Source organism: Pogona vitticeps, chromosome 4, assembly GCF_051106095.1.
Source record: "Pogona vitticeps strain Pit_001003342236 chromosome 4, PviZW2.1, whole genome shotgun sequence".
Classification (NCBI taxonomy): Eukaryota; Metazoa; Chordata; class Lepidosauria; order Squamata; family Agamidae; genus Pogona; species Pogona vitticeps.
In genome coordinates this window covers 58,785,784-58,811,277 of record NC_135786.1, presented here as the reverse complement: position 1 = coordinate 58,811,277, position 25,494 = coordinate 58,785,784, and the positions used below count along the sequence as shown (strand labels likewise).

The window sequence follows — 25,494 nt, the reverse complement described above, 5'->3', positions numbered from 1 at the left end:
CGTGCCCAGAGACGTTTTCCATCTTTCAGTCATGCCTCTAGCCAAAAACATTTCAATAACAATTACATAAAAAGGTGGAAGTTCCATACATACGTGATTTTATGCTAAAGTACAGAAAAATAATCCATATTACATTTTGACACACACATAACAGTAGAAGACCCATGGCTGCACAATACAAAGGAACATTCCATATTATGGTATAGTATATATTAAGCCCCAATAATATCTGGCTTCTACCCACACTCAAAGCAATGTTCTTGATGCTGTATTATAGATATGTGTATCTGAAGTTGTTAGCTTGCTGTGGATCCACACTTTATCAAAGCTTCCATCTGAAACCGTATCAAGAGGAGCTGTTCTTCTTTCCATCAGGGGCTGGCCAAATAAAATGATGATGAGTTGGCTTTTGGGTCAGCCGCAAAGCCAGTTCTACTTCTCTCCAGTTCTGCTTCTCCCCAGAGAAATGTTAACAAAACTTCAAGCATTTAAAAAAAATTAAAGCACCTACTCTTTTGTTTTAAGATGCAAAACAAACATTTAGACCAGAATCTTATTATGTGACACAATCATGTAACAGCAGTCACGGAAGCAAGAAAAAACAAGCCTAGTCCACTTATCCTGTTCTGCACCAGAGTGGCACTTGGCAACAACATGGGCCGAAGTGTCCCCAGCACAGGCTACCAACGTCACCCTATGCCTGCTCACCTATCTCTCCACACTGTTCCTTGGCTGAGTCACTCGCTATCTGTACAATGCCAAAGCAGTTGCTTCTGCACTTTCACTGCCACCTTGTGACCTTCTACAGTAATGGCACTGGGTCCTCGCATGCAGGCAGGAATGTCCAATATGCCTCAGCAGCAAGCATTTGAGCCACAGCTGGGAAACACCTTGCTCTGGCTAGTGCCATACACTTCATGCTGTGGTTGGGCTTTTCTGATCAAAATTTCACATGTAAAAAGATGCTTCATAATTTCTTCCAGGTAGGAAGAAACAGCTCACACAGGACAGTTTTGTGCATTGGGGATGACCAGGCACCATACTTTCCACTTCTAGTTTCTATACTAGGTTACGTGATCTGCATAAATATACCATGGGAAAACACACTACCCAGTATCCCTTTCAATATATAGCTATGCATGGAGTTCTAACTACCATGGCGATCTGAGAAGCACCTCATCAGATGGCTGTGGCAGCTTCCACAGTTAAACTTTTGCACATATAAACATTGAGCAGGATACTGACAAGTATATTTTATATATTTTAATGTATAAATTATTTTGCATATGTTAGGAAATTGCGGTGGATGGTGCACTTAGGAAGACAGTGTTAGACCAACGTTAACTTCAATGGTGTAACTTTCTGTGGTGAATTGCCATCAGCTAAGCAGCTTCAGCTCTGACCTCTTGCCCTAATTTGTTTGTTCCAGTATATTCTGGCTGTGGCCATTGAACCACATTTAAGTCAATGGACAATGCTTATGTAAATGGATACTGAATTGTCCTTTTAGGACACTGAAGATAACTAATTAATGTATATGGCAGGGATTTTTCAATAAGGACCACCATGAAACACTTTCATTTGCATTAAAAGTCCATGCTCTTGAAGTCTAATGAGCATCTATATCGGCCATCAATGAATCTGGAGCACACATAATTTGGCAAACATGGACAGGTGTGATGTTGTCGCTTTCCAAAGAAGGGGACCTTCAAGACACAAGAGAAAACAGAGAACATGAATAATATGTTATCAGTGGAAACAAAATAAAGAAAAGAGCACAGAAAACTAGCACATACGTTTAAAAGGCCATGTCCTGGCATGAATCATAGAATAATGTCGTTGAAAGATCCAACTCCCTGCTCAATCCAGGAATTGAAGTAGATCTGTCTAATTTTCTCTTGAATGCCTCCAGCATTGGAGCACCTCCCAAGGCAATTGGTTCCATTGCCATACTGTTCTAAAAGTTGGGAAGCTTTTCTTGGTATTCAGTCAAAATCTGGCTCCCTCTAACTTGAGCCCATTATTATATTTCACTGTATAATCCTAGTCAGGCATTCAGTGGATATGCTTGGTAATCAGAGATGCTTCTTTTAAACTTCAACTCCCAATATGCGTCCCATAGGCTGAGATATTTTGAGGAGTGTACAAAGTTGTAACTAGCAATTTTGGTACCTGGGACAAGTCATCCCCAACTCCCACCCACTCTGCCCTGACACACGGAGCCCCACAAGAAAAAGGAGGAACTGGAGGAGAATGTGGTGCTCCCTAAAAAGGAAGATAAAGGTTAAGCTCCACCCCCACCCCAAAGGAAATCTTTTAAATGTTGGTACCTTGGAGCAAAGCCCCCCCTGACTCAACATTAGTTTCTGCCCAGAGATAACGGTCTAAAACAGCTATTTTCCCCATCTCTGCTTGTTGTCTAAAATGCAAGAAATGACAGCAAGGAATGAGCATGATCCTGCCCCTGCCAGTTAATATAATGCAACTTCAGAAATAGTGTTTAACAAAAAAAAAACCCAAACCAAGAACAAAAGCAAAACACCCCAAGAAATCTAGGAGCGGTCCTACTGTTCTGTTATCAGTCCTTAAAGAAATTGGTACCGGTTATTGAGTCATGCAATACCTTATGGCTAATAGGGTGGCATTCATCTCCTTCTTGCCCCAGCGGAGTGCACATTCGGAGCCCACGTAGCCACAAGCTGATGGCGCAACATGTCCCACCTCCACACTGGAGATCCCTTTCACAGGCCTAGAAAAAGATGACATTAACGGGGTGAATTTAGCCATAGGGACAAGGAAGAAAGCAGAGCTCTTGGCAACAAAGAGGCATTAGGTAGGCAGGCAGGCAAGGGAACTGGGGAAATGTAACTCTGCAAACCTCTGGCAAAGAGCTGCTTAGGCTGTGACTGAAAGGTACCAAGAGTTGTGAAAGCAACAGTCATGTTAGTGGGGTGTCCAAGATCACAGTGGCATTCATGAGAAACTAGTTTCTATATAGTCAGTCATCCCATTTTGACAAGAATTGGGCCAAATGTGTGTGTGTGGATCTTCTGGTGAAGGGCCTGCCCATGGACTGTTTCCAGCACTGGTTGTTCCATCCAATAAACATGCTGGTAGTGGTTGCAAATAATAGAAAGGGAAAGACAAGAGATTTGTTGAAGAAAATTGAAGATATTAAAGGAACATTTCGTGCAAAGATGAACACGATAAAGGACAAAAATGTTAGGGACCTAACAGAAGCAGAAGACATCAAGAAGAGGTGGCAAGAATACACAGAGGAATTATACCAGAAAGATCTGGATATCACGGACAACCCAGATAATGTGGTTGCTGACCTTGAGCCAAACATCCTGATGAGTGAAATCCAGTGGGCCTTAGAAAGCATGGCTAACAACAAGGCCAGTGGAGGTGATGGCATTCCAGTCAAACTATTTAAAACCTTAAAAGATGATGCTGTTAAGGTGCTACACTCAATATGCCAGCAAGTTTCGAAAATTCAGCAGTGGCCAGAGGGTTGGAACAGATCAGTCTACATCCCAATCCCAAAGAAGGGCAGTACCAAAGAATGCTCCAACTACCATAGAATTGCAATCATTTCACACACTAGCAAGGTTATGCTCAAAATCCTACAAGGTAGGCTTCAGCAGTATGTGGACTGAGAACTCCCAGAAGTACAAGCTGGATTTTGAAGGGGCAGAGGAACTTGAGACCAAATTGCTAACGTGCTCTGGATTATGGAGAAAGCCAGGGAGTTCCAGAAAAACATCTACTTCTGCTTCATTGACTACGCAAAAGCCTTTGACTGTATGGACCGCAGCAAACTATGGCAAGTTTTTAAAGAAATGGGAGTGCCTGACCACCTGATCTATCTCCTGAGAAATCTATATGTGGGACAGGAAGCAACAGAACTGGATATGGAAAAACTGTTTGGTTCAAAATTGGGAAAGGAGTACAACAAGACTGTATATTGTCCCGCGGCTTATCTAACTTATACCTGTATGCAAAATACATCATACGAAAGGCTGGACTGGAGGAATCCCAAACCGGAATTAAGACTGCCAGAAGAAATGTCAATAACCTCCAATATGCAGATGATACCACTCTGATGGCAGAAAGTGAGGAGGAATTAAAGAACCTCGTAATGAGGGTGAGAGAGGAGAGCTCAAAAAAATGGTCTGAAGCTCAACATCAAAAAAACCAAGATCATGGCCACTGGTCCCATCACCTCCTGGGAAATAGAAGGGGAAGATATGGAGGCAGTGACAGATTTCACTTTCTTGGGTTTCATGAACACTGCAGATGGTGACAGTGGCCACGAAAGTAAAAGACCCCTGCTTCTTGGGAGGAAAGCAATGACAAACCTAGACAGCATCTTAAAAAGCAGAGACATCACCTTGCCGACAAAGATCCGCATAGTCAAAGCTATGGTTTTTCCAGTAGCAGTGTATGCAAGTGAGAGTTGGACCAAAAAGAAGGCTGACCGCCAGAGAATTGATGCTTTTGAATTGTGGTGCTGGAGGAGACTCTTGAGAGTCCCCTGTACTGCAAGGAGAACAAACCTATCAATTCTGGAGGAAATCAACCCTGAGTGCTCATTGGAAAGACAGATCCTGAAGCTGAGGCTCCAATACTCTGGCCATCTCATGACAGGAGAAGAGTCCTTGGAAAAGACCCTGATGTTGGGAAAGTGTGAAGGCAAGAGGAGAATGGGACGGCAGAGGATGAGATGGTGAGACAGTGTCACTGAAGCTACCAACAGGAATTTGACCCAACTCTGGGAGGCAGTGGAAGCCAGGAGGGCCTGGCATGCTCTGGTCCATGGGGTCATGAAAAGTCGGAGAAGACATAACAACTAAACAAAGTGATTGTAAATGCTAACAACACAATCAGCAACAAGTGTCATTGATATTCCCACAACTCTTTAATGTAGCACCCCTAAAGGGCATTAGTATAACTACATGCTGTCAAATCGATTCTGCATTATACTGTAGTGACCCTTTTCAGAATTTTCTAGGTAGAGAGCTACTCAGAAGTGGTTTACCATTTCTTTCCTCTGGAGGCATCCTGGGATTGTGCAGCTTGCCCATGGCTACACAGGCTGGGTCACACACAGGAGGCTCATTTGAGCTTCCAACCTATGGCTCCACAGCCAGATAACTAACTGACTGAGCTATCCAGCCAGCTAAAGTCCATCATGGGATGTCACAATAACAAGTTCCTAACTGCCTGTGTAACACTTTTGAGGTTCTATGGGTCTATTTGTTGCTTGTAGAATTGTGAAATTAAAGTGTCCGTTTGAATTCAAATTCAGATAAAAATCCAAGCTATCTTCCTCAACTGGTTTGGGTATCCATAACACAAAAGGATAAGCTCCTCATGTAGAATCTTCAAAACTTTAGATCAAGTTGGCAAGGACCTTAGTAGTCTAGGTGGTGATAACAGCTCCGGTCTCTTAATGTCTCCCGCTCTTTCTGATTCAAATCTCTTACTCACAGTCCTATTCTTTCTCAGTTCCACCCCTTTGAGCTGAACCAATATTTCATAGGGCTTACATCTACTCTTGCTATAATTCAGTAAGCCTGAGCAGTAGGAGTGAGGGATCCCAGCCCAAGGCAGATATTAGTGGTGATGGACCCTACCTGGGCTGTGAAGCATGCCAAGTGCTACCACCAGTGCTCCATTTAGGTTATTGCAACAAGCTTGTGTCATATGTAAAAAAAGAACACACGTAGGCTATTATGCTGAACCTGTGAGGATAAAAAAAAACCTAAGGCAGATGCTAATTATTCACCTTTGAGTCTTCCAAAAAGATCTGGGGCAATATTTATACACTTTTATAGAGGAGGATTTTTTTCAGTTAAGTGAACCAGGTGTTGCTTTCATAGGAAAGCAGTTGCTTTGACTATGCTGGGGTGAATTCTAGCCATTTGCCAGGAACTGGGTGTCAAGAAAATAGTTAACACAGCAATGTATTAAAATAAATATGTGTCAAAAATTTATGAAGCATATTATCTTCAGGCCAACATGTGTTTCCAAGGATTTGGAACAATAATGATGCTTCATGTCTGAGGAAAACATTAATGGACAACAAGATATTGTAGCTGAGAGAGCGAATGATATTATTTTCGGCCTTCACTTCTCTTCATATGTGCCATCAAGTTGTTTCTCACGGATGGCAACCCTAGAGGTGTTCCACCACTGCTAACTCTAGTGAGCTTCCACAGCTGACCAGGGATCTGAACACTGGTGTCCTGACTAAGTCAAACACTTCTATTCACAGCATCCCATTGGCTCTGCTGGCCCTCTTTCATTTTCTACTTAACTTCAGTCCCACTCCAGATGAAGAAATGTTTACATAGGGACAGTGGCTTGAATCTTAGTACCTCGACCATTAAAAAGCCTCATAGAAAAATATGTTCTTCTCCAGGGATAAAATGGTGTGAACCATTTCATGTTCATGCTAAAAACTGATAAGCGTCTTCACTTGAGGATGGAAGGTCTTTGCCGGATGGATACAGAAGGAAAAGAGGCTGTGTGCTCTCTCTCTCTCTCTCTCTCTCTCTCTCTCTCTCTCTCTCTCTCTCTCTCTTGCTTTTCAGGCAGGCTTTTAAGTGGGGTTGGGGGGGGGTGTCTCAGGAATGCTTTATTTATTAAATGTTGAGATTTTCAAATGTTTTTATAAATGTTTTTAAATTTTGTTTTTAAACACTTGTTTTAATATTGATAATTTTTAATGCAGTTTGTTTAGCCTTTTTAAATTGTTGATCATGGTATAGTTTTTATTATTCTGAGCTGCCCTGGCAAACAAGCAAGCAAGCAAGCAAGCAAGCAAGCAAACAAGAGGTTCCTACCAAACAACTGTGGGAATTATTCTAGGCGGATTCTTAAAATATCCATGTGGAAAACCAGCACACTCACAAAGATAAACTCTTGCAATAGCTGTGGGTATATATATTGGATTCCAACTCCTACAAATCAGTATAACGGGAGTTTCAGCCCATGTTCTATAGTCACCTACATTTCCCTACTGCAGAAAACAGGTTGCAAAATATGTTTTTACTCAGATTAATCTCTGTGCCAACATTTGTGCTTATGAACATTTATTTTGTGTTCCACAGGCACCTTTAGCACAGACATTGGACACTATTGATCTTTCTTTCTTTCTTTCTTTCTTTCTTTCTTTCTTTCTTTCTTTCTTTCTTTCTTTCTTTCTTTCTTTTTTGGAACATTATAGATAGAAGGGATTGGCTTTTTTGGGCAACTCTAGGGAGTGGCTGTAATGGATCTTGCCTTACTGGAATGAGCTCAATGAGATGGCATAAGGTCTCTTTTAATGATATATTTCTATGATTATAAAAACCTATTTCTTAATGCTTCTCAGCTTCAACTTGAAAACCAGTTGATATTTTAAAAATATCTACTTTTCCAGTCATTCAAAAATGGTCTGACTCACTCGTGCACCACAGCTGTGAGAATTTAAATAGATAAAATTCAGGACAAATACATAATAAAGCAATTTCCTGCATCTGTTAAGATTCAAATAATTTTAAATTAAGTAAAAAATGGGGAATATAAGCATCACTCTTATTCAAAGGAATGCTAAACAAATAAAAATCAAATTCTGCTAAGTGTATTCATGAGTTGCCATGCTGAAGCCATCAGAATTATTTTGGGAGCAGGAAGTAATCCATCAAGAATGATCAGCCCCCATTTATTAGAATATAAAATTTGACAGTTCCATCCTTGTTTGATGGTGTTTGCTTGGGAAAGGTCATTGAGTAGATCATTATTCAAATAGGTGTAGTTAATAAAATTAGATTTAGAGTAAATAGTCTACATTCTGTTTTTGCTTTCACTTTGTATGAAATACCTAAACAAGATCTTTATTAAAAGCAGTTTTTGAAAACAGAATAGTTATAAATAACAGTACTTTTAATGAAGATCTTGTTTAGGTATTTCATACAAAGTGAAAGATGAAAAACATTTTTGAAGACTCCTACCTATGTAATACTCACATGAAGGGGGAAAAAAGACAATTTACAAAATAGCATGGAGCACAGAGGGGAAAATGACATAGTTGAGAATTATCAGACGTCTTTCCATTGCAGTCCCACAAGAACACACAAATTCCTCATTTAAATGTCTGTTCAATTTCTAAAATTTAAGGCAGTGGTCATTAATACAAGTCTCAATATGTACTACTGCACTAGGAGGATTTTATCCTTCCATTTGGGAACATAGGCTACCATTCTAAACACACTCAGCAAGGGTGAACCCAAATAAAAACACTAGGGTTTAGTTTCTAGGACACAAGCATAAAGATTACACTATTATAATTCCATTCATCTCTGTGGTTCCATAGTGGATGGGCATTCTGAATGCCATCATCCTTTTTTAAGCTAATATGGTGGCAGGGTACACAATAGCACAATTCCTTGTTTCCAGGAGTAATGACCCATATATTTATACTCATGTAACTCTATGTTACACCAGCATGAACAGGATTCTACCCAATGTTTTCTGTTTTCCCTCACAGTCTGAACAAGGCAACTCCTATCACCTGTTTGAATGTTCTCCCACGTCCAAGTTTTTCTACACTGTGGTAGCTAGAAACAGAAGTGGCCAGAGTTTTTGCTCCTAAACTATTGTGTAGACAAGAACATTTGAGCAGAAGAAAACTACAGCTGTATTTCCGACCTTGGCACAATTTTAAAGCCTTTTCCTCTTCTGCAGGTGAACCCCTTTTCCTTGGTGGTGTGTTTCTGACACTGGAAATTTCCTATCACTGTAACCCATCATGTCTGCTATGGAAATGCAACATTTCCCACCCTTTTCATCTAAGTACAAACATCTGGTTTCCTCATGTGCATGGACACAATTTAGGCCAACCAAGAAGAACAAACAGAATGACATGATAGAAAGTAGCATTTAAATAACTTTGCCATGAATGTAATGCACCTCATGCAGAGACCGTTCCTGAGGTAACACTGATGACCTGCAACTGGTATGATACATGTTAGTTGATGTGTGCACCTCGAAAACTGTAAAGGGGGGGTCGTAAACAGAGGCTGGATGCCCATCTGTCAGGGATATGTTAAGAGTGGATTCCTGCACTGGCAGGCTGTTAGACTAGATGACCTTCGGAGTCACATTCAACTTTACAGTTCTCTGATGTAATTAATACCTGGTTATTGCAGTTTCCTTCTGGAAAAAAAGTGAGTGTAATGTGTGCTGTGGAAACCTGTGGAATATTTCTGGGGCTACTTTTGTCACATGATAAGTTCCAAGATTATCTTTTTTCTGATAAACAACTGTAGTTGCTGCAATCTATAATGCTTACACATACGAAATTTCTTTAAAAGAGCATCTGTTTGTTGCAAACTACTTTAAGCAGAAAGAGGGTGTCATAAAGTATTGTAACAAATGAAATAGCTTCATATATTCTGAAATCATAGATGCAGTCCTCTGTTTGAAATAGCCTAATAACAGAGAGCCATACAAACTGTCAAGGGAAAGTAGTTTTTCTAGTTCATGAATATCTTTATAACTTAAACTGAGAGAAAAGCATCATAGTCAAGCAGGCTGTTTTTGTTATCTAAGTATCGCTAATCAAACTTTCTCTGTTTTTTAAAAGTAATAATTTGGTTTCCTCTTGCATACCCATTTGTGAAGCTTGGCATAAAATTATGGTGTAGTCCTATCCATGTCTACTCAGAGGATGCTGCATTGGCTTTAGGGGGCTTCTAGTTAAGTGTGCATAGGATGGCCACCTCACGTATGCTTTTTTTAAACTCTGTATTAACACATCCTTTGAAATTCACAAACCTTTTGTACTCTGAACTGGTGTTTTTAGGATGAGTTATAAAACAAAACTCCAGAAGCTATAAAAGACAGGCATATCTCCTTAATTAATAGAAGCAACTACTTTAATATTATATTCAAAAAGAAATTCAGTTATTTGTTTCCTATAAGTTTCTTATATCTTGACTCTAAAAACACACTCCTGGCTCATTCCCATTAGCTGGATTCAATGCCACCTTAAACTAAATGGTCAAACCTATGTATTCAAGCCCAAATGTGAATTACCTGTAGGCATTTGTGCCCACTAAAAAGAAAAATAAATAATTCTACATTTTTTCATTGAAAGTACTGCATGGATAAATTTATTAAAATTCTAGCTTTGAAAATACATGTATCCAACTGGTGGGCTTCTACCAACAAGATTTTTCTTCTTCTGGTCAGGTTACCTGTCCCTGCTCCTGCCACCCACCCACTCCCCAATTGTCAAAACCATAGTTTGTCTTCCTAGGAGAGGGAACACATGCTAACTTTCTTTAACAATAAAAATTAAAAAGCAAAGCTTTAAAAAAAACTTACCCCAGTGATCACTGCACATTTGTACAAGGTTATTAAAAGGAAAAAGCACAAGATCTGGGTAATTATTTTCATAATGGCAGAGAAAATGATCAAGTCCTTGTCGTCCCCTTCCTGTCTTCTCACACTCCCTCTTTCTTGGCACAGTGGCACTGTTGCGATGTGACTCCCTTGCTTCTCCCTCCTGCCTTGCTAGATTCTCAAAGAGATCTGATCACATCCCCTCTCTGGCTCTTTATTTAACCCCTTTCAGTCTCTTTTGCTGGTGTGATACTTACTGTGATGATCTCAGATGGTACTGATGAGACCTGAATATATAACAATGTAGAGCAGGAGGAAGGCAGCAGTGTCAAGTCTTTGGGAGATGCCATTCATGTAGATTTATGCATTCAATATAAATTTTTTAAAGCCCTATGTTGGTGGATTTACAAATGAAGCAAGAGTTAGACTTCTACTGCTGAAAGAATTTTTAAAAACAAATAAACCAATGTGCTTTTAGCTTTTGAGCCTTTGGGGAAGCTGGCTTTATTTTAACATCCATTTTCCTTTAGCCCCAACAGGGTTGGACAACTGTGGTTCCCAGACATTATGGATAATAGCCTTATCGGCCCTAGCCAGTATATCCAAAGATGAGGGGTTACAACAACAAGCAAATCAGTCTTACTGATCCATAGTGGCTGAAAGGACACAAGTAGTGTGCATAGCTCCCTTCCATAGCAAAATGACCAAACACAAGAGATGGTGCCTCATCCAGAGGTATACTCCTACATAGAGGTCAGAAAAGGTACTTTTTGGACTATAGTTCCCATTATTCCTCAGCCAGCCAGCATGGGAATCCTAGGAATTATAGCCCAAAATGTAACTGTTTAAAGCACTAGACCCACCATTGCCAAGCAAATTCTGATTTTGATCCTTTACTTTCCCAGTAAAAGCCAATGTGCCAAGTTAGGAAGACAGAATCAAACCACAGGCCCATGAAAGTCCTTGTGTCTCAGACTAGATCATCCGCTCCTCCTCTAGAAGTCACTTTACAGGCTCTGTTATCTGATCCTTTTAGCTGGAGATGCTAGGAATGGAACTTGGGCTGGGATCTTCTGAAAGTAGCATAGGTGCTTTACCATCATTAGCATCTGACATTACGGTATATTGACCCTTAGTGATTCCTAGGATCTTATTGAAGGGAATCAGAGGGGACGATGCTTTGTCCTGGAAATATAGAGTAAACATCTTTTGGTTGCTGGGAAAAACAGTAGAGTCACATTGTATTCAACAAGGCCTGTGGGTCATTCTGAATACTACAATTCCAACTGAAAAATATTTCCTTTAAAATGGGTTGTGGGGACAGAGCAGCCAAATTGTGCTCCTCTGTTTTCATTTCCTTTTCCGATTCCGGCTGCAGAGGTGGGGAAGCTTGGCATGGGAGATCCTGCAGGAACAGCTGTTTTTTTGTGTGAGTATGAGCGAAAACATCCAGGGTATCTCTAAGACCAGCAAAGCAGCAGGATTTTTCATGAAGTCCCCTTCTCATTGCTACAACCCAAAGATGATGTTTTATTCCATAAGGATTCGAATGCCTGCCTGCCTGCCTGCAAAAGTTGTGTGACTTGGCATGAGACATCAAATGTCTATGCTGACTGTGTAATCTATGGTAATTCATAGCTAAAATATATACTGATGGAGTTATGCTGGCATAATTTTTCATTAGGATTTTAGCCAATAGGTAGAGCTTTCCCAGCAAGGGAAGCATCGTGTTGTATCTACCTGCCATATGGGGTTCAAAGACAATGAGTGTCTCAGAAGAAGAAGAAAAAGGTAACAAAGGTGACAATCCTCATCCAGCAATAACACTGTGAAATACACAGGGATTAAAATTTAGAGTTCTCAAGGTTGTGGAATCAGAGCCTTCTGCATGGACAGGTGAATGTGTTTGTTTCCATTTGTCTCACATGAGATTTTAAAAAATTCTTCCCACACTGAATATGAAGATATTTTACAAATTGTTATACCAAATGAGGATTAAAATACTCCATCCTTCTCTACAAGTGGATTCACCTCTTGAAATTGCCTCACAATGTTCCGGACTGTGTGTTCAGTCGTTTAGTCGTGTCCGACTCTTCGTGACCCCATGGACCAGAGCACGCCAGGCCCTCCTATCTTCCACCGCCTCCTGGAGTTGTGTCAAATTCATGTTGGTTGCTTCGATGACACTGTCCAACCATCTCATCCTCGGTCGTCCCCTTCTCCTCTTGCCTTCACACTTTGCCAACATCAAAGTCTTTTCCAAGGAGTCTTCTCTTCTCATGAGATGGCCAAATTACTGGAGCCTCAGCTTCAGGATCTGTCCTTCCAATGAGCACTTGGGGTTGATTTCCTTTAGAATTGATAGGTTTGTTCTCTTTGCAGTCCAGGGAACTCTCAAGAGTCTCCTCCAGCACCACAATTCAAAGGCATCAATTCTTCGGCGGTCAGCTTTCTTTATGGTCCAGCTCTCACTTCCATGCAACACTACAGGAAAAACCATAGCTTTGACTATTCGGACTTTTGTTGGCAAGGTGATGTCTCTGCTTTTTAAGATGCTGTCAAGGTTTGTCATTGCTTTCCTCCCAAAAAGCAGGCGTCTTTTAATTTCGGGGCTGCTGTCTCCATCTGCAGTGATCATGGAGCCCAAGAAAGTAAAATCTGTCACTGCCTCCATATCTTCCCCTTCTATTTCCTAGGAGGTGATGGGACCAGTGGCCATGATCTTAGTTTTTTTGATGTTGAGTTTCAGACCCTTTTTTGCACTCTCGTCTTTCACCCTCATTACAAGGTTCTTTAGTTCCTCCTCACTTTCTGCCATCAGAGTGGTATCATCTGCATATCGGAGGTTGTTGGTATTTCTTCCGGCAATCTTATTTCTGGCTTGGGATTCCTCCAGTCCAGCCTTTTGCATGATGTATTCTGCATATGTTAAATAAGCAGGGAGGCAGTATATAGCCTTGTTGTACTCCTTTACCAATTTTGAACCAATCAGTTGTTCAATATCCAGTTCTAACTGTTGCTTCCTGTCCCATGTATAAATTTCGCAGGAGATAGATAAGGTGGTCAGGCACTCCCATTTCTTTAAGAACTTGCCATAGTTTGCTGCGGTCCATACAGTCAAAGGCTTTTGCGTAGTCAATGAAGCAGAAGTAGACGTTTTTCTGGAACTCCCTGGCTTTCTCCCTAATCCAGAGCATGTTAGCAATTTGGTCTCTAGTTCCTCTGCTCCTTTGAAATCCAGCTTGTACTTCTGGGAGTTGTCAGTCCATATACTGCTGAAGCCTACCTTGTAGGATTTGGAGCATACCTTGCTAGTGTGTGAAATGATTGCAATTTTATGGTAGTTGGAGCATTCTTTGGTACTGCCCTTCTTTGGGATTGGGATGTAGACTGATCTGTTCCAATCCTCTGGCCACTGTTGAGTTTTCCAAACTTGCTGGCATATTGAGTGTAGCACCTTAACAGCATCATCTTTTAAGATTTTAAATAGTTCAACTGGAATGCCATCACCTCCACTGGCCTTGTTGTTAGCCAGGCTTTCTAAGGCCCACTTGACCTCACTCTCCAGGATGTCTGGCTCTAGGTCAGCAACTATATTGTCTGGGTTGTCCGGGATATCCAAAACTTTCTGATATAATTCCTCTGTGTATTCTTGCCACCTCTTCTTGATGTCTTCTGCTTCTGTGAGGTCCCTTCCATTTTTGTCTTTTATCATGTCCATCTTTGCACAAAATCTTCCTCTAATATCTCCAATTTTCCTGAACAGATCTCTGGTTTTTCCTTTTCTGTTATTTTCCTCTATTTCTTTGCATTGTTCATTTAAGAAGGCCCTCTTGTCTCTCCTTGCTATTCTTTGGAAGTATTTCACACACCATGGCCTAACTACCATATGTGCAAGAGTAACCCAAGATGGAATTAGTTAACTGTGGAGAGAATTAACCATGGCTATCCTTAGTTGCATTTCAAAACAGCAAACCCCATATTGGGGATCTTTAGATACTGCATCATGAGAGCTGCTCTTGTCACCGCCCTCCCAATTTCTACCTTTGCCATAATCACCGTGCTGCAATCTGTTATAGGTGTGGAGGTTAAATGGCCATTCAGATGTTAGTAGACTCCAGCTTGCATCAGTCTCAGGCAACATGGTGAGTGGAAACACAGGGACATGGAAAGTTTGTCCAATATTAAGTCTGCTCACTGGTCCAGCCCAGTATCCTCAACACTGGTTGGAATCATGTCAGTATTTGTATAAAGTTTGCATAAATTACTGTAGTTAGTTGCAGTCCAATGACAGCATGCATATTGGTCACATGCCTGGCCAGACATCCAGTTGTGCAACCAAGATATACTTTTATGTCTTCTCAAATTAGCTGCAACAACTTATACAGTCCTTATGCAAACGTATATAGGATTCTGGCCACTGACTGTGAGCAGGTCTCCAAGATTCCAGGCAAGATTCTTTCCTACCTCTTCCCTGATGGTCTCTCATTCAAGGATTAACCAGGCCTGACCCTCCTTAGTTTCCAAAATCAGACAGGACTGGAGATCTTCAGAGTGTTAGGGTGATAGTCAGTTTATGGATGATAAGTTGTAACTTGATAACCTTTATAGGGACACTGGTTTTGATGGAGTTACAACCAGTAATATCTGGAAGGATGCCTCAGCTGTTAGGTGTCGACTGTCTCAAAATTCAGATTCATGTTTTACAACTATGCCTATAGCAAACCTTAATTGTTTTTTATGGTATTTGATCTTTTTTAGTATTTGTACACTCATCTTTAATATTGTCTTTTAATGATGTAAGCCACCTTGGGTCCTTTTGAAAGAGAAAGGTGGGGTATATTTAAATTTAAAAAAATAAATAAATGTACAATTGTTTTGATTTGTCTTTCTCCTTTCCCTCTTTTTCTCTTTTTCTTCACCAATACTATTATATCCTCTTTCCCTCTGGCTACTTTTTCCTTAAAAAAAGAAAAGAAATTATGAGCAAAACAAGACATGGTAGCTTTACTGATATAAAATAACCCACTTTTCAAGATTAGAAGGCAACTTGTTATTTCGTTATGAAACTTTATGAGGGCCAAAATTGCTTTGCTTATAGGACAATCCTATGTATGATGACTCAGAGGTAAGAGCCACTGAGTTTAGGTTGACTTAGCTCAAGAGAAAGGTATGTAGGACTGTAATCTTAGAACGGTTTGCATCTCTTTTTATTGGTGTGGGATGCTTGCATGCGCATGCATGCACATGCTCTCACATGCACACACGCACGCACGCACACGCGCGCGCGCGCACACACACACACACACACACACACACACACATAGACAAACAAGTGTGTTCAGGTATGGCAAACTTCACAGAACATCACCAGACACCAAGGAAGATGGTGTATCACTCAGTTTGCAATTAATAACACTAGAGCTGTTGTTTACTTCAAAGTAATTTAGAAGATGTCACAGTACATTAGAAAAATCCTGAACTAATACTCATATTAAAGCAGATGTTTTCACCTCCTGAGAATGAAGCTGTGCATGATGCAATATGATGCACTCAGTCCAATTCTTTGATGGCCGCTATAGTGAAATGGATGATTTAATGCAAAGGTTTGTTATTCATTGAGCATCTAGAAAAATGGTTCATATATACACCCATCCAAATACAGTATATTTATCATCTGCTATAAATAATGAAAGCAATATGCACAGAATGAAAAGTTACAGTGTAGCTTTGGTTTTGTTTATAGTCTTCCTTTGACCCATGGAAAGTCCAAGCCAGTTCCCAACCTTGGGTCCCCAGATGTTTTTGTAATAAAACTCCCAGAAGCCTTCAACACTAACATTTGTGTAGCTATTCACAAATGAGGTAATGTGTGTATGTATACACACACACACATCTATGGATTCACAGAGGCAAAAGTCTGCAGAATTTGAAAGTAACTAATTACAAATAACAATTACTTTAATTCCTTTTTAAAAGTTACTGTGGCATTATTAGGTATCCTGAACCTCATTTGCCATTTTGTGGCACAAATTGGAAAGAACCTTTAAAACTTTTTGTGTACTCTGATGTACCTGCAAAACTCGCTACTTCACTGCTCACTTCTGGTTATGGAAAATGGGTAGCTGAACTAGCATCAGTCACATGCAGAGGGTCCATTTGCTTGCTTTTCTTTATCATGAGAAATTTCCATACATTTCTATATGCATGTTATAAATCCAAGGCCCAGTCTCTTGAAGACCACTGTATGTTTATTGCATCAATGGCCAGCCTGACTGAAGAATGTTTCAAGAAGGCCAGTGTGACTGAAAACAATAAGGATGAGCAAAACACTTTATGGGAATATCAGAATTATTCAGAGAATATCAGATACTGTATTATGAGAAATATCAGAATATCAGATATTATGAGAGATATCAGAATTTGTCTAGAATTTTTGTCATTTATCTATGTTGATCCCCCTGTTTTTTTTATTTTTGTTTTTACTGAAGCTGGAATAGACAGATTGGTGGCTATGACTTTTGTGTGGTTATAGAAACATTAATGTTGTTCTCTATTTAATGGAAAGATAAAAAGGGAATATATGCAATGAGATCTCTTTGCCAGCAGTGGTATTTGGCACAATGAACTCTCCATTCCTAAAGTTTCTTATCACTGGAAGTCATGCAGGTGTAATATCAGAAGAATCCAGGGTGGAGGAGCAACTGTCAGAGTGCAGTTCTAGGAGGAGCCACTCACTGATGCTGGAGGTAGCCTTTCCTCAAACAGTTGTTATTTTACCAAGGTGGTGGTGGGGAGATTTTTAAGGACATCACAGTCTGAGGAGAAGCATTGGGCATATCAGGTGCAACTGTGACTACCTCTATTTCCCAGTTCTTGGGCCCCTGGTAGAGCTTGGAGACGTTCTGGGGATATTCAGGTGGAGACTGCAGCTGCAGGTATTTCTCCCTAACATATCTCTCTTCAGTGTAGATTGTCTCTACTACCTGTTGCCACCACTGCTGCATGCCGTGTTGCCACCACCCATCCAAGTCCTGGTGAAATTGCTAGGGAGAGTCCATGAGGATGGTGCCAGGAATGGGTACCTGAACTCTCTCAAACCTGCTACCAGAGTTAAAAGAGGCATCTCAGAAGAAAGATTGTGCAGGTAGCATTTTCCAAAATGTGTTTTTCAAAGGTAAAGGTTCCCCTTGATATTTTTACTCCAGCCGTGTCCGACTCTAGGGGACAGTGCTCATCCCGTTTTCAAGCCGTAGAGCCAGCGCTTGTCCGAAGACAGTTTCCGTTGCCACGTAGCCAGTGTGACTAGGGAACGTTGTTTTACCTTCCCACTGAGGTGGTCCCTATTTATCTACTCGCATTTACATGCTAGGTTGGTGAGGAGCTGGGACAAAGCGACAGGCGCTCATTCCGTCATGTGGATTCGATCTTACGACTGCTGATCTTCTGACCCTGCAGCACAGAGGCTTCTGCGGTTTAGTCCACAGCGCCACCATGTCCCTGTGTCTTTCAAAAACATTCCTTAATTCATCCGATCAATAAAATTTTAATTTTCTCATCTGACAAGCTAGGATCTATTGACATCAAATGGGTGAATTTACTGTGGCAAAGAACCTATTTGTATATATATAAGACTCTACAGATTTTCTATCTGGGAATAACAGTCTCACTTACTTCTAGTGACTTTTGAGTGTGTCTTCTGAAAAACTGCTTTGTCCATGGGAAACTGAAAAGTTTACTTCAGAAAGAATGAGTCTACATCTACTCCCAGACATTTAAAACATGTGGCATTAAACAGTTCTCATGGTCCATAATAGCAGGGCTAAATAAAGGAACTTTGGGATGAGAAGCACCACTGAAATAAGGGAAGGTCCTCTTTGGTGATGGTGTTATGGATACAAATGCTAAGCTGCATTTGGAACCTACGCTGATAGTATTTTTGGCATCAAATGGCACTAAACAAGGACCTGTTTATTTCCAGAGACGATCAAATGTAATCAGTACTGTACTTAATTGTTTTTGGCCTTAATTATATTTCAATCTGTTTAAATGGTCCTGGAAATTTGTTTGAGGACTGAAGTGGAAATGCCCATAAATATATTAACACACAAATACATAGCTAACTGTATACAGTACATAACTAAGATCTCTGCTTATACATGTATAAATTTATTCCATTTCACATTCTGTCCTTCAATAAAACTCTTGACTTCAGTGCTACCAACTTTGTGAAAGGAAAAGCAAAAGTACTTCAAAGGCAACATTCTAACAATTGCATATCTGACAGCAGAAAAATTACGTTAATTACTCTACCTGTTGCAGAGAACTTTATGTAATCAACACTTTCAAAGTTCATTACTGATTAATAATGCTATTGTCATTTTGAAAGTGCATTACCTATTTCTGCATTCCATTTCACTTTGTCCCTACCCACATAACTATTTATGAATACAAATCTGTGGCCTAAATATTGCACACCACATATCTGAGGGTGTGGATTGTACTTCATGGTAGTTCACACTGTAACAGACCTGTTAGTCTGAAAAGTGTAATCATATATTTGTTTCAGTTATACATGTTGAAACATAGCTACTTCTATGAAAATAAATAAGACAATTAACCTCTTCAGATCTTCCTGGAATTTGTCCCCCTTCTGAAGACAAGCTCTGCACAGTGAATCCTGATGATATTTCAGTCACTGATGCTTGACTGGCATTCAGCAGTAACAGAACAAGTCTCTCTAGCCACTACTGAAAGAGAACTGTTCACAGAAAAAAACAAGTGACTCCTCCATATACTGGCCAGGTTTTGACCCATAAGCTTAGCATAGTAAGTTGCAACTGGAGTAGGCAACAGGAGGCTCGTGGCACAGTGACCAAACTGCAGTACTGCAGCTCAAACCCTGGGTTCAATATCAGCTAGCCTGCTCAAGGTTCACTCAGCTAGCCATCCTTCAAAGGTTGGTAAAATGAGTACCCAGTTTGTGGGGAGCAGGAAGGCAATGTACAGCTTGCATAATTAAATTGTAAACTACCCAGAGAGTGCCTTAAGTGCTATGGGGTGGTATATAAGCACCATACTTTTTTTTTTTTTTTTGCTTTAGGCCCATTTGAATCAATGGAATGCACAGAGTAGTTGAGTCACCAAATCCCCACTGATTTCAGGATTTCAAACATGGAAATATATTTAATCAAGTAGGTTTTAAATATTTTTTAATCTGTTAAAAACAATGAGCTAACCACTTCTTGCCAATATGATTTAAAACAGTGAAAAGTGATGCAGAAGATCTGATAAAGTGAGGAATTTTCTTTATGAATAGGTTGGGTCTTCATTTAGTTACTTATGTGATGTGCTATAGTTTTTATTGTTTTAAAGCTGTCTAGAGTGGTCGTTTGACCAGATAGGCGGGGCATAAATAAATAAATAAATAAATAAATAAATAAATAAATAAATAAAGCAAGCAAGCAAGCAAGCAAGCAAGCAAGCAAGCAAGCAAGCAAGCAATTTGGGTGCATGTTATATACAAAATTAATTATGTTGTTGGATTATGTTTTAATTATACTCTGGGTGGTGTGTTGTCCTGTTTTAAAAATCATATAACTAAATGATTGATTACATCCTTAGCTAAGTAAGAAAGATTTATTTTGATGATCCAGTACTCTGTTGTCTGTATCACACCCCTTGTCAAATGGAGGCATCATTCCCTGGCAGATGTAAAGTTGTGTCTTATTTTAGTGCAGCATCAACATATTCGAAGCACTTTCTCTCTACTTTAATAATGTGAATTATAGGAAGTGCTCTTAGAGCACAGCCTAGGCTTAGCAGTAGCAGTAAGTCATCTATATTGAATAAGTCAATGAAAATGTATTTGCCCTTACAAATTGATGGTAAGATGAAAAGGCCAGGGTCTACTGTTCACAGAAGAAAATGAATTTTCATAAAAGCAGCCTTCACCCTGTCAAAACTAGATATAACAGCAATTGGCTCTTGAACATGAAGACTTGAGCCAACTGCATACAGAACAGGGGTGGGGGAAGTCAACCATGAGCAGAGCTTGGAAATGTTACTTTTTTGCCATGTTGTTAGAGGATTATGACAGTTTTCCCTCCAAAAATGTATATTTCCTATATTGTATCTGATGAATAACACGGTAAAAGGGTGGAAATGTGGGTATTCCCATGTGAGAGAACAATTCACCTCCTTAGTCTCTTGATTCAGGCATTTTCCTCACACCTGGTGTCACCTCAGATATCCAAGAAAAATGTGCTTAGTTACTGCCTTGGTCAGCTATTTCAGACAGTTGTATTGCCTAGGGAAAAGGCTGCGTGGCTCTTGTATATACTTACCCCAAAGCTGAGGGTGGAAGGACAGTCTCCTTTTCAGGGATTGGATTTTGGATATCAGAGAACAAGGTTTGATGATACCTTTCTTAGATCACTAAAACCTCGCAAACAGAAACTAGTTTTCAAATGCAGTTAGCTTCTCTATCCTGTACGAGTTAATACCCCTTCATCAGATCTGGGGACAGAGCAGAAGAAACATGAAAGTTTCAAAAATCTTTGCTTATAGCAAGTTCCAATGTGAATGCACACTCACATTCTAGATTACATTAATAGATGCAGACTGTTAGCTAGGTTTACTTGGAGAAACTATTATGAAAATCTACTTAGAGAGAAGACTGTTAGTCTCCCAGATTCCTTTTCTGACTCTGTATCAAATGCTAAAACCCTAATGTGAGAACAGGTGTACACTACTAGTGCCTCATAAAATGATGTCTGTTGATTCCTGGGTACATTGTATCCTTTTTAACCTTTGACACAGCCTTCCCCAGTAACATGCAACTTCCGCTTTTATAAGGTGAGTATAAGAACATTATAAGGTGAGTATAAGAACATGTTCTTTTTAGTTAGAGCTGTATCATCCTCAAACAAGATGGTCTTTCTGGTATTGTGTTTTGTTATTTTGCGTCTGGGTCACCTCTGGATTTTCTTACTATAAAATGAAGTGTGATTGTTTAGTCAGTTCTCTGAACTTGCACAACTTTTATTTGGCCATGTTTTGACCATCTGGAACTCATCTGCAATGTAATATTAAATAAGGGGCTTTGTCATTTCACAAAGGAAACTTTGACATCTGACCCTTCAGCCTGGAGGCAGTCGGTGCATCATGGCCTCTCCCAATTTGAAGAGACCCTTGTCCAGCAAGCCGAGGCAAAGAGGCAGTCCTGAAACCAGCAAAATCATGGAGCTGGATAGGGGACAGATTGTATTTGTCTTCAGTGTGGAAGGTATTGTCACTCTCAAATTGGCTTCCTCAGCCACACTAGATGCTGTTCCAAGACCTCTATTCAGAGTGCATTACCATAGACTCCCGAGACTGAAGGATACCTACCTGCCCTCTCACAAGGCAAGGTGAACAATATCTTCTGCACTGGATATGAATTCTTGGATGGAGCTCTCTGTTTGAAAGGAAAGCTCCTGAAACACATTAGTTAAAACCTGAAGTGTCAATGTAGGGATGGCCCTACCAGATTTGGAGCAGTCAGTCTGAATGGCAGGATTAGGGGACAGAGTTTCATCTGTAATGCCCCTGGGGAAATCAGATGTTAATATCATAAAGGGGCAAATCAACTGGGCCAGGTAGTTCAGCACTATATGGCACTTTGGAAACAAGACAATTACAGTTCTATTGTCTGTGTGTACAGTAATTCCTGTGCCAGACTATCCTATGGAATCCATCGTTTTTGCACATTACATTGGCATCCACAAGTCTACAGGCTTTCTCTATGGAATCGTGCAACACTTCACTTGGGAGTGCCCCGACTGACTTCTTTGACAACCTTTCAGATTATTTTGTGTATTGCTCTATTTGTTCTCAGTTCATTTTGAACACTTTTTCTTTTTAGGTTGTTGCAAATGATATAATGGTTGCTTTGATTTAGGATATACAGGCCTTTGGGGAATTTTTACTTAAAAGCTGTGTATCAATATTGTAAATTATATATGTTCAGGAAAGGAGTGAGGAAACAAACAACACTTGCTTTGTATGTTATGTAATGAGAATGTTATATTACATAAGTTGTATATTTTGTTGTGCACTTGTATCTGAATGTCTGGAGCAAATTTTGAACATGTTGTCATGGTCAGCCTAGGACATCTGCTCTCTGAAGTGAAGGACACAATGGTACCCCTACCTGCTCTATGAAGACTTGAATCAATTGCATACAGAATGTAAAAAAGCTAGCAGGACCAGCAGCAGAATTTGACCTCAACACTCCCAATATTAAGAACCTCTACTGCACCTACTTTAGTGAACCAGGACGGTTATACAGCACACTTGTCTCTGTCTCCAGAAGCGGCAACTGGAAAGCTCATGAGAAACAGTCAAGAAGCTCTTGTTGCCACCCACCATCATTTGCTGCCTGAGGTAGTCCTCTCAGTCTGCTTAATAGTAGATCAGTCTTGCATTTTACACACGCAATACATCTGTAAAAGATGTACAATGACAAATATTTCCCCCACTAGAGCTCTGTAGCATTTATGAAGCTTTAGTATTTATTGAGAAACATACATGGAAGCAGTACTATGGAGATGGGGTACTTGGAAATGGTTTGCCCTCATATCCAATGTGCACAGATGCAGTATCTTTGCCATGCATTTTTCCCAAGTGGGCACTCCCTGTTCTGAATAACTGGAAGGAAAAAACAAAAAAAAAACAGGGACCAGCTTCCAACTCCAGCATTTCTAATCCCTGGCTACCTGGAATGATGAAGGAGATTTCCCTCTTTGCCACAGTGCCATGTTCACACAGAATGATAAACTTTTATTTCCCTCCAAGCAATTCAGATAGCTTCCCACTCAGGCCTTATATTGCCATGACAGATGGGCTTATGCATATGTCACGTCCCTGCAGGCGATTGGAAGTACCAAGAGACACATCACTCTTTTTGCTTCTGACTTTCTCATCAGGGCAAGACTGCTGATGCACCAGAATTAATGTGGCACTTGATTTAGTATTTGGCACACAGTACACAATTTCATCATTATAGATACTTTGGGGGGTGTACTGGAACAGGGTAGAATTTGAGTTCTGCACAACACTATCAGATTACAGTAGTTTCTGCACACAGGAGTTCACACATCTGCATGAGAGGTGGGGGAAGGGGGAAGAGCAAAGTTACACATATTTGGTTTTAAATGTGATCATTTGCACAGCACAGAATTCAGAATTTCCGGTTTCAGATAAGAAATCGAGCCAAATACTTTATTTTCAAAAGATCTGCCACCATATTTTCTTTTACATGGTCCACAGAAGGATATGATTTATTGTTATTAAGCACCATTAAGTAGCTTCTGATTTATAGTGATTTCATGAGTTAATGACCTCCAAAAGGTCCTAACAGTAATAGGTCTCCCCAGAACTGCAAAAGAAATATTGTGGTTTCCTTTATTGAGTCCATCAACCTCATGTTAGTTTTTATTATTTTCCCACTGCCTTTGTTTATTGACAACATTAAACTTATGTAACTCTTTTGTATACATTTTAATGTTCTCAATATTCATCTGTAATCTTGCTTCACATTTTCTTCATTTACCTTCCTTAGTAGTAATGTAGTTTAAATATTTTCTGTCCATAAGATAGAATCATCTGGATATCTTAAATAACTGATGTTTCTTTCACCAATTTGAAATGATTTTGTTTCTCCAGTTCTATCCTAAAAAGCAACCATTTGTTCACAGTATAGGTTACACACCAGGACAATGAAATGTTATGGAACACCAATTTATTTGATAATAAAATAATTGTTTATTATGATCCACATAGTCAAAGACTTTATTATAATCTATAAAGCATAGTGATAACCTGAAATTCTAGTTTTGTATCCAACATATGTATATTTAAAATATACAATGCCTCTTCCTTTTCTGACTCTACCTTGAACATCTAGCATTTTCACTCCATATATGGTAAGTCTTTGCTATAAAATATTGAGTGTCACTTTGCTTACATGGAAAATTAATACAGCAGTCCTACAATTCTGGCGTGTGTCCGTGTGTGTGTGTGCATTTTTGCTTTCTAGTTGCTTGAACTAGTTCCTTATTCAAAATATTGTCCAATCTTTCTACCTAATATGGACCTCTAAAGCAATGTCAATTTCATCTGTCCTGCTAGTGGGACCTAGTGTTGGTGGAGGAGACATGGTAGTTCACATTGCCTCAGGAAAAAATGGGATTCATATGAAATGTAGTGTTGGAAGAGAGTTTTAGATGCTACAGAGCACCAGAAACTTAAAAAGTGTGCTTTCTAGAACAGATCAAGATTGAACTCTTATTAGAAACGAATGGTGCCCATTGTAATTTCGACATGCCATGAGAAGACTCGCTGGAGAACACAATAATAATAAGAAAAGTATATGACAATGGGGAAAGAGGCAGACATAAGGTAAGCTGGGCTAATTCAATAAACGAAGGGATACGGAGGGCTGCTCATGTCGAGACTTTTGGAAGGTCATCAATTTATTGGATCACGATAAGCGGGAAAGGAAATGACCGCACGTAACAATGACAGTTTCACAGAGTTGTTGCCAGAACTCCTCAGAATGATTCCGCTTTAGGAACCACTCCGAACACTTGGTGCTTGTTAAAGAAATATTAAATATAATTAGTATTATATATGGCGCTAAAAAGTGAGCTCCAACGCTTTCCGTGACTCCTCCTGCCAAACATAAAACCTCGAACGACACACCGCGGGACGAACCTTTCCCTATTCTCGCCGAAGCCAACTTCCAACGCTTTCCCCCTCCCACAGGGCGGCGCCACGTAACCTCGAGGAATTCTGGCCCTTATGCGCCGCCGTCCGGGGAGAGCTCGCCACGTGACCAAAGGTCAGCTGACAAAGCAAGCGGCAGGCCGCAGGAAGTTGAGAGACGAGGCGAGATGGAAGCGGCTTTGGAGCATCATTTGGAAGACACGTAAGTGGCTTCTGTCGCCCCTCTGCGGGCACCCGTGCGTGCAGTTGTTCTTGTGAAGGGGCTTCGGGAGAATGTGCTCGGCGAGGGGAGGGTGGCTGCGCCCTTCTGATCTCGGCCTTCTCTTTTTC

At 40.2% G+C, this 25,494-nt stretch overlaps 2 protein-coding genes across 2 annotated transcripts in view; one reads left to right on the top strand and one right to left on the bottom strand.

Moving 5' to 3' along the window:
* Positions 1-77: 77 nt before the first annotated feature.
* Positions 78-12,008, bottom strand: PROK1 (prokineticin 1). Its single transcript, XM_020810012.3, has 3 exons — positions 10,378-12,008; positions 2,624-2,749; positions 78-1,706 (listed from the first exon to the last, which is right to left on the bottom strand). The coding sequence occupies exons 1-3, from the start codon at positions 10,447-10,449 to the stop codon at positions 1,587-1,589; spliced, it is 318 nt and encodes a 105-aa protein (XP_020665671.1). The 5' UTR covers positions 10,450-12,008; the 3' UTR covers positions 78-1,586.
* The window catches only part of LAMTOR5 (late endosomal/lysosomal adaptor, MAPK and MTOR activator 5), a 17,449-nt gene continuing 3,962 nt past the window's right edge, over positions 12,008-25,494 (top strand). The window contains exon 1 of the mRNA XM_020810014.3: positions 12,008-25,366. Within this exon, the coding sequence (XP_020665673.1) occupies positions 25,332-25,366 (35 nt within the window). The 5' untranslated portion in view covers positions 12,008-25,331. The remainder of the gene's footprint in view (positions 25,367-25,494) is intronic.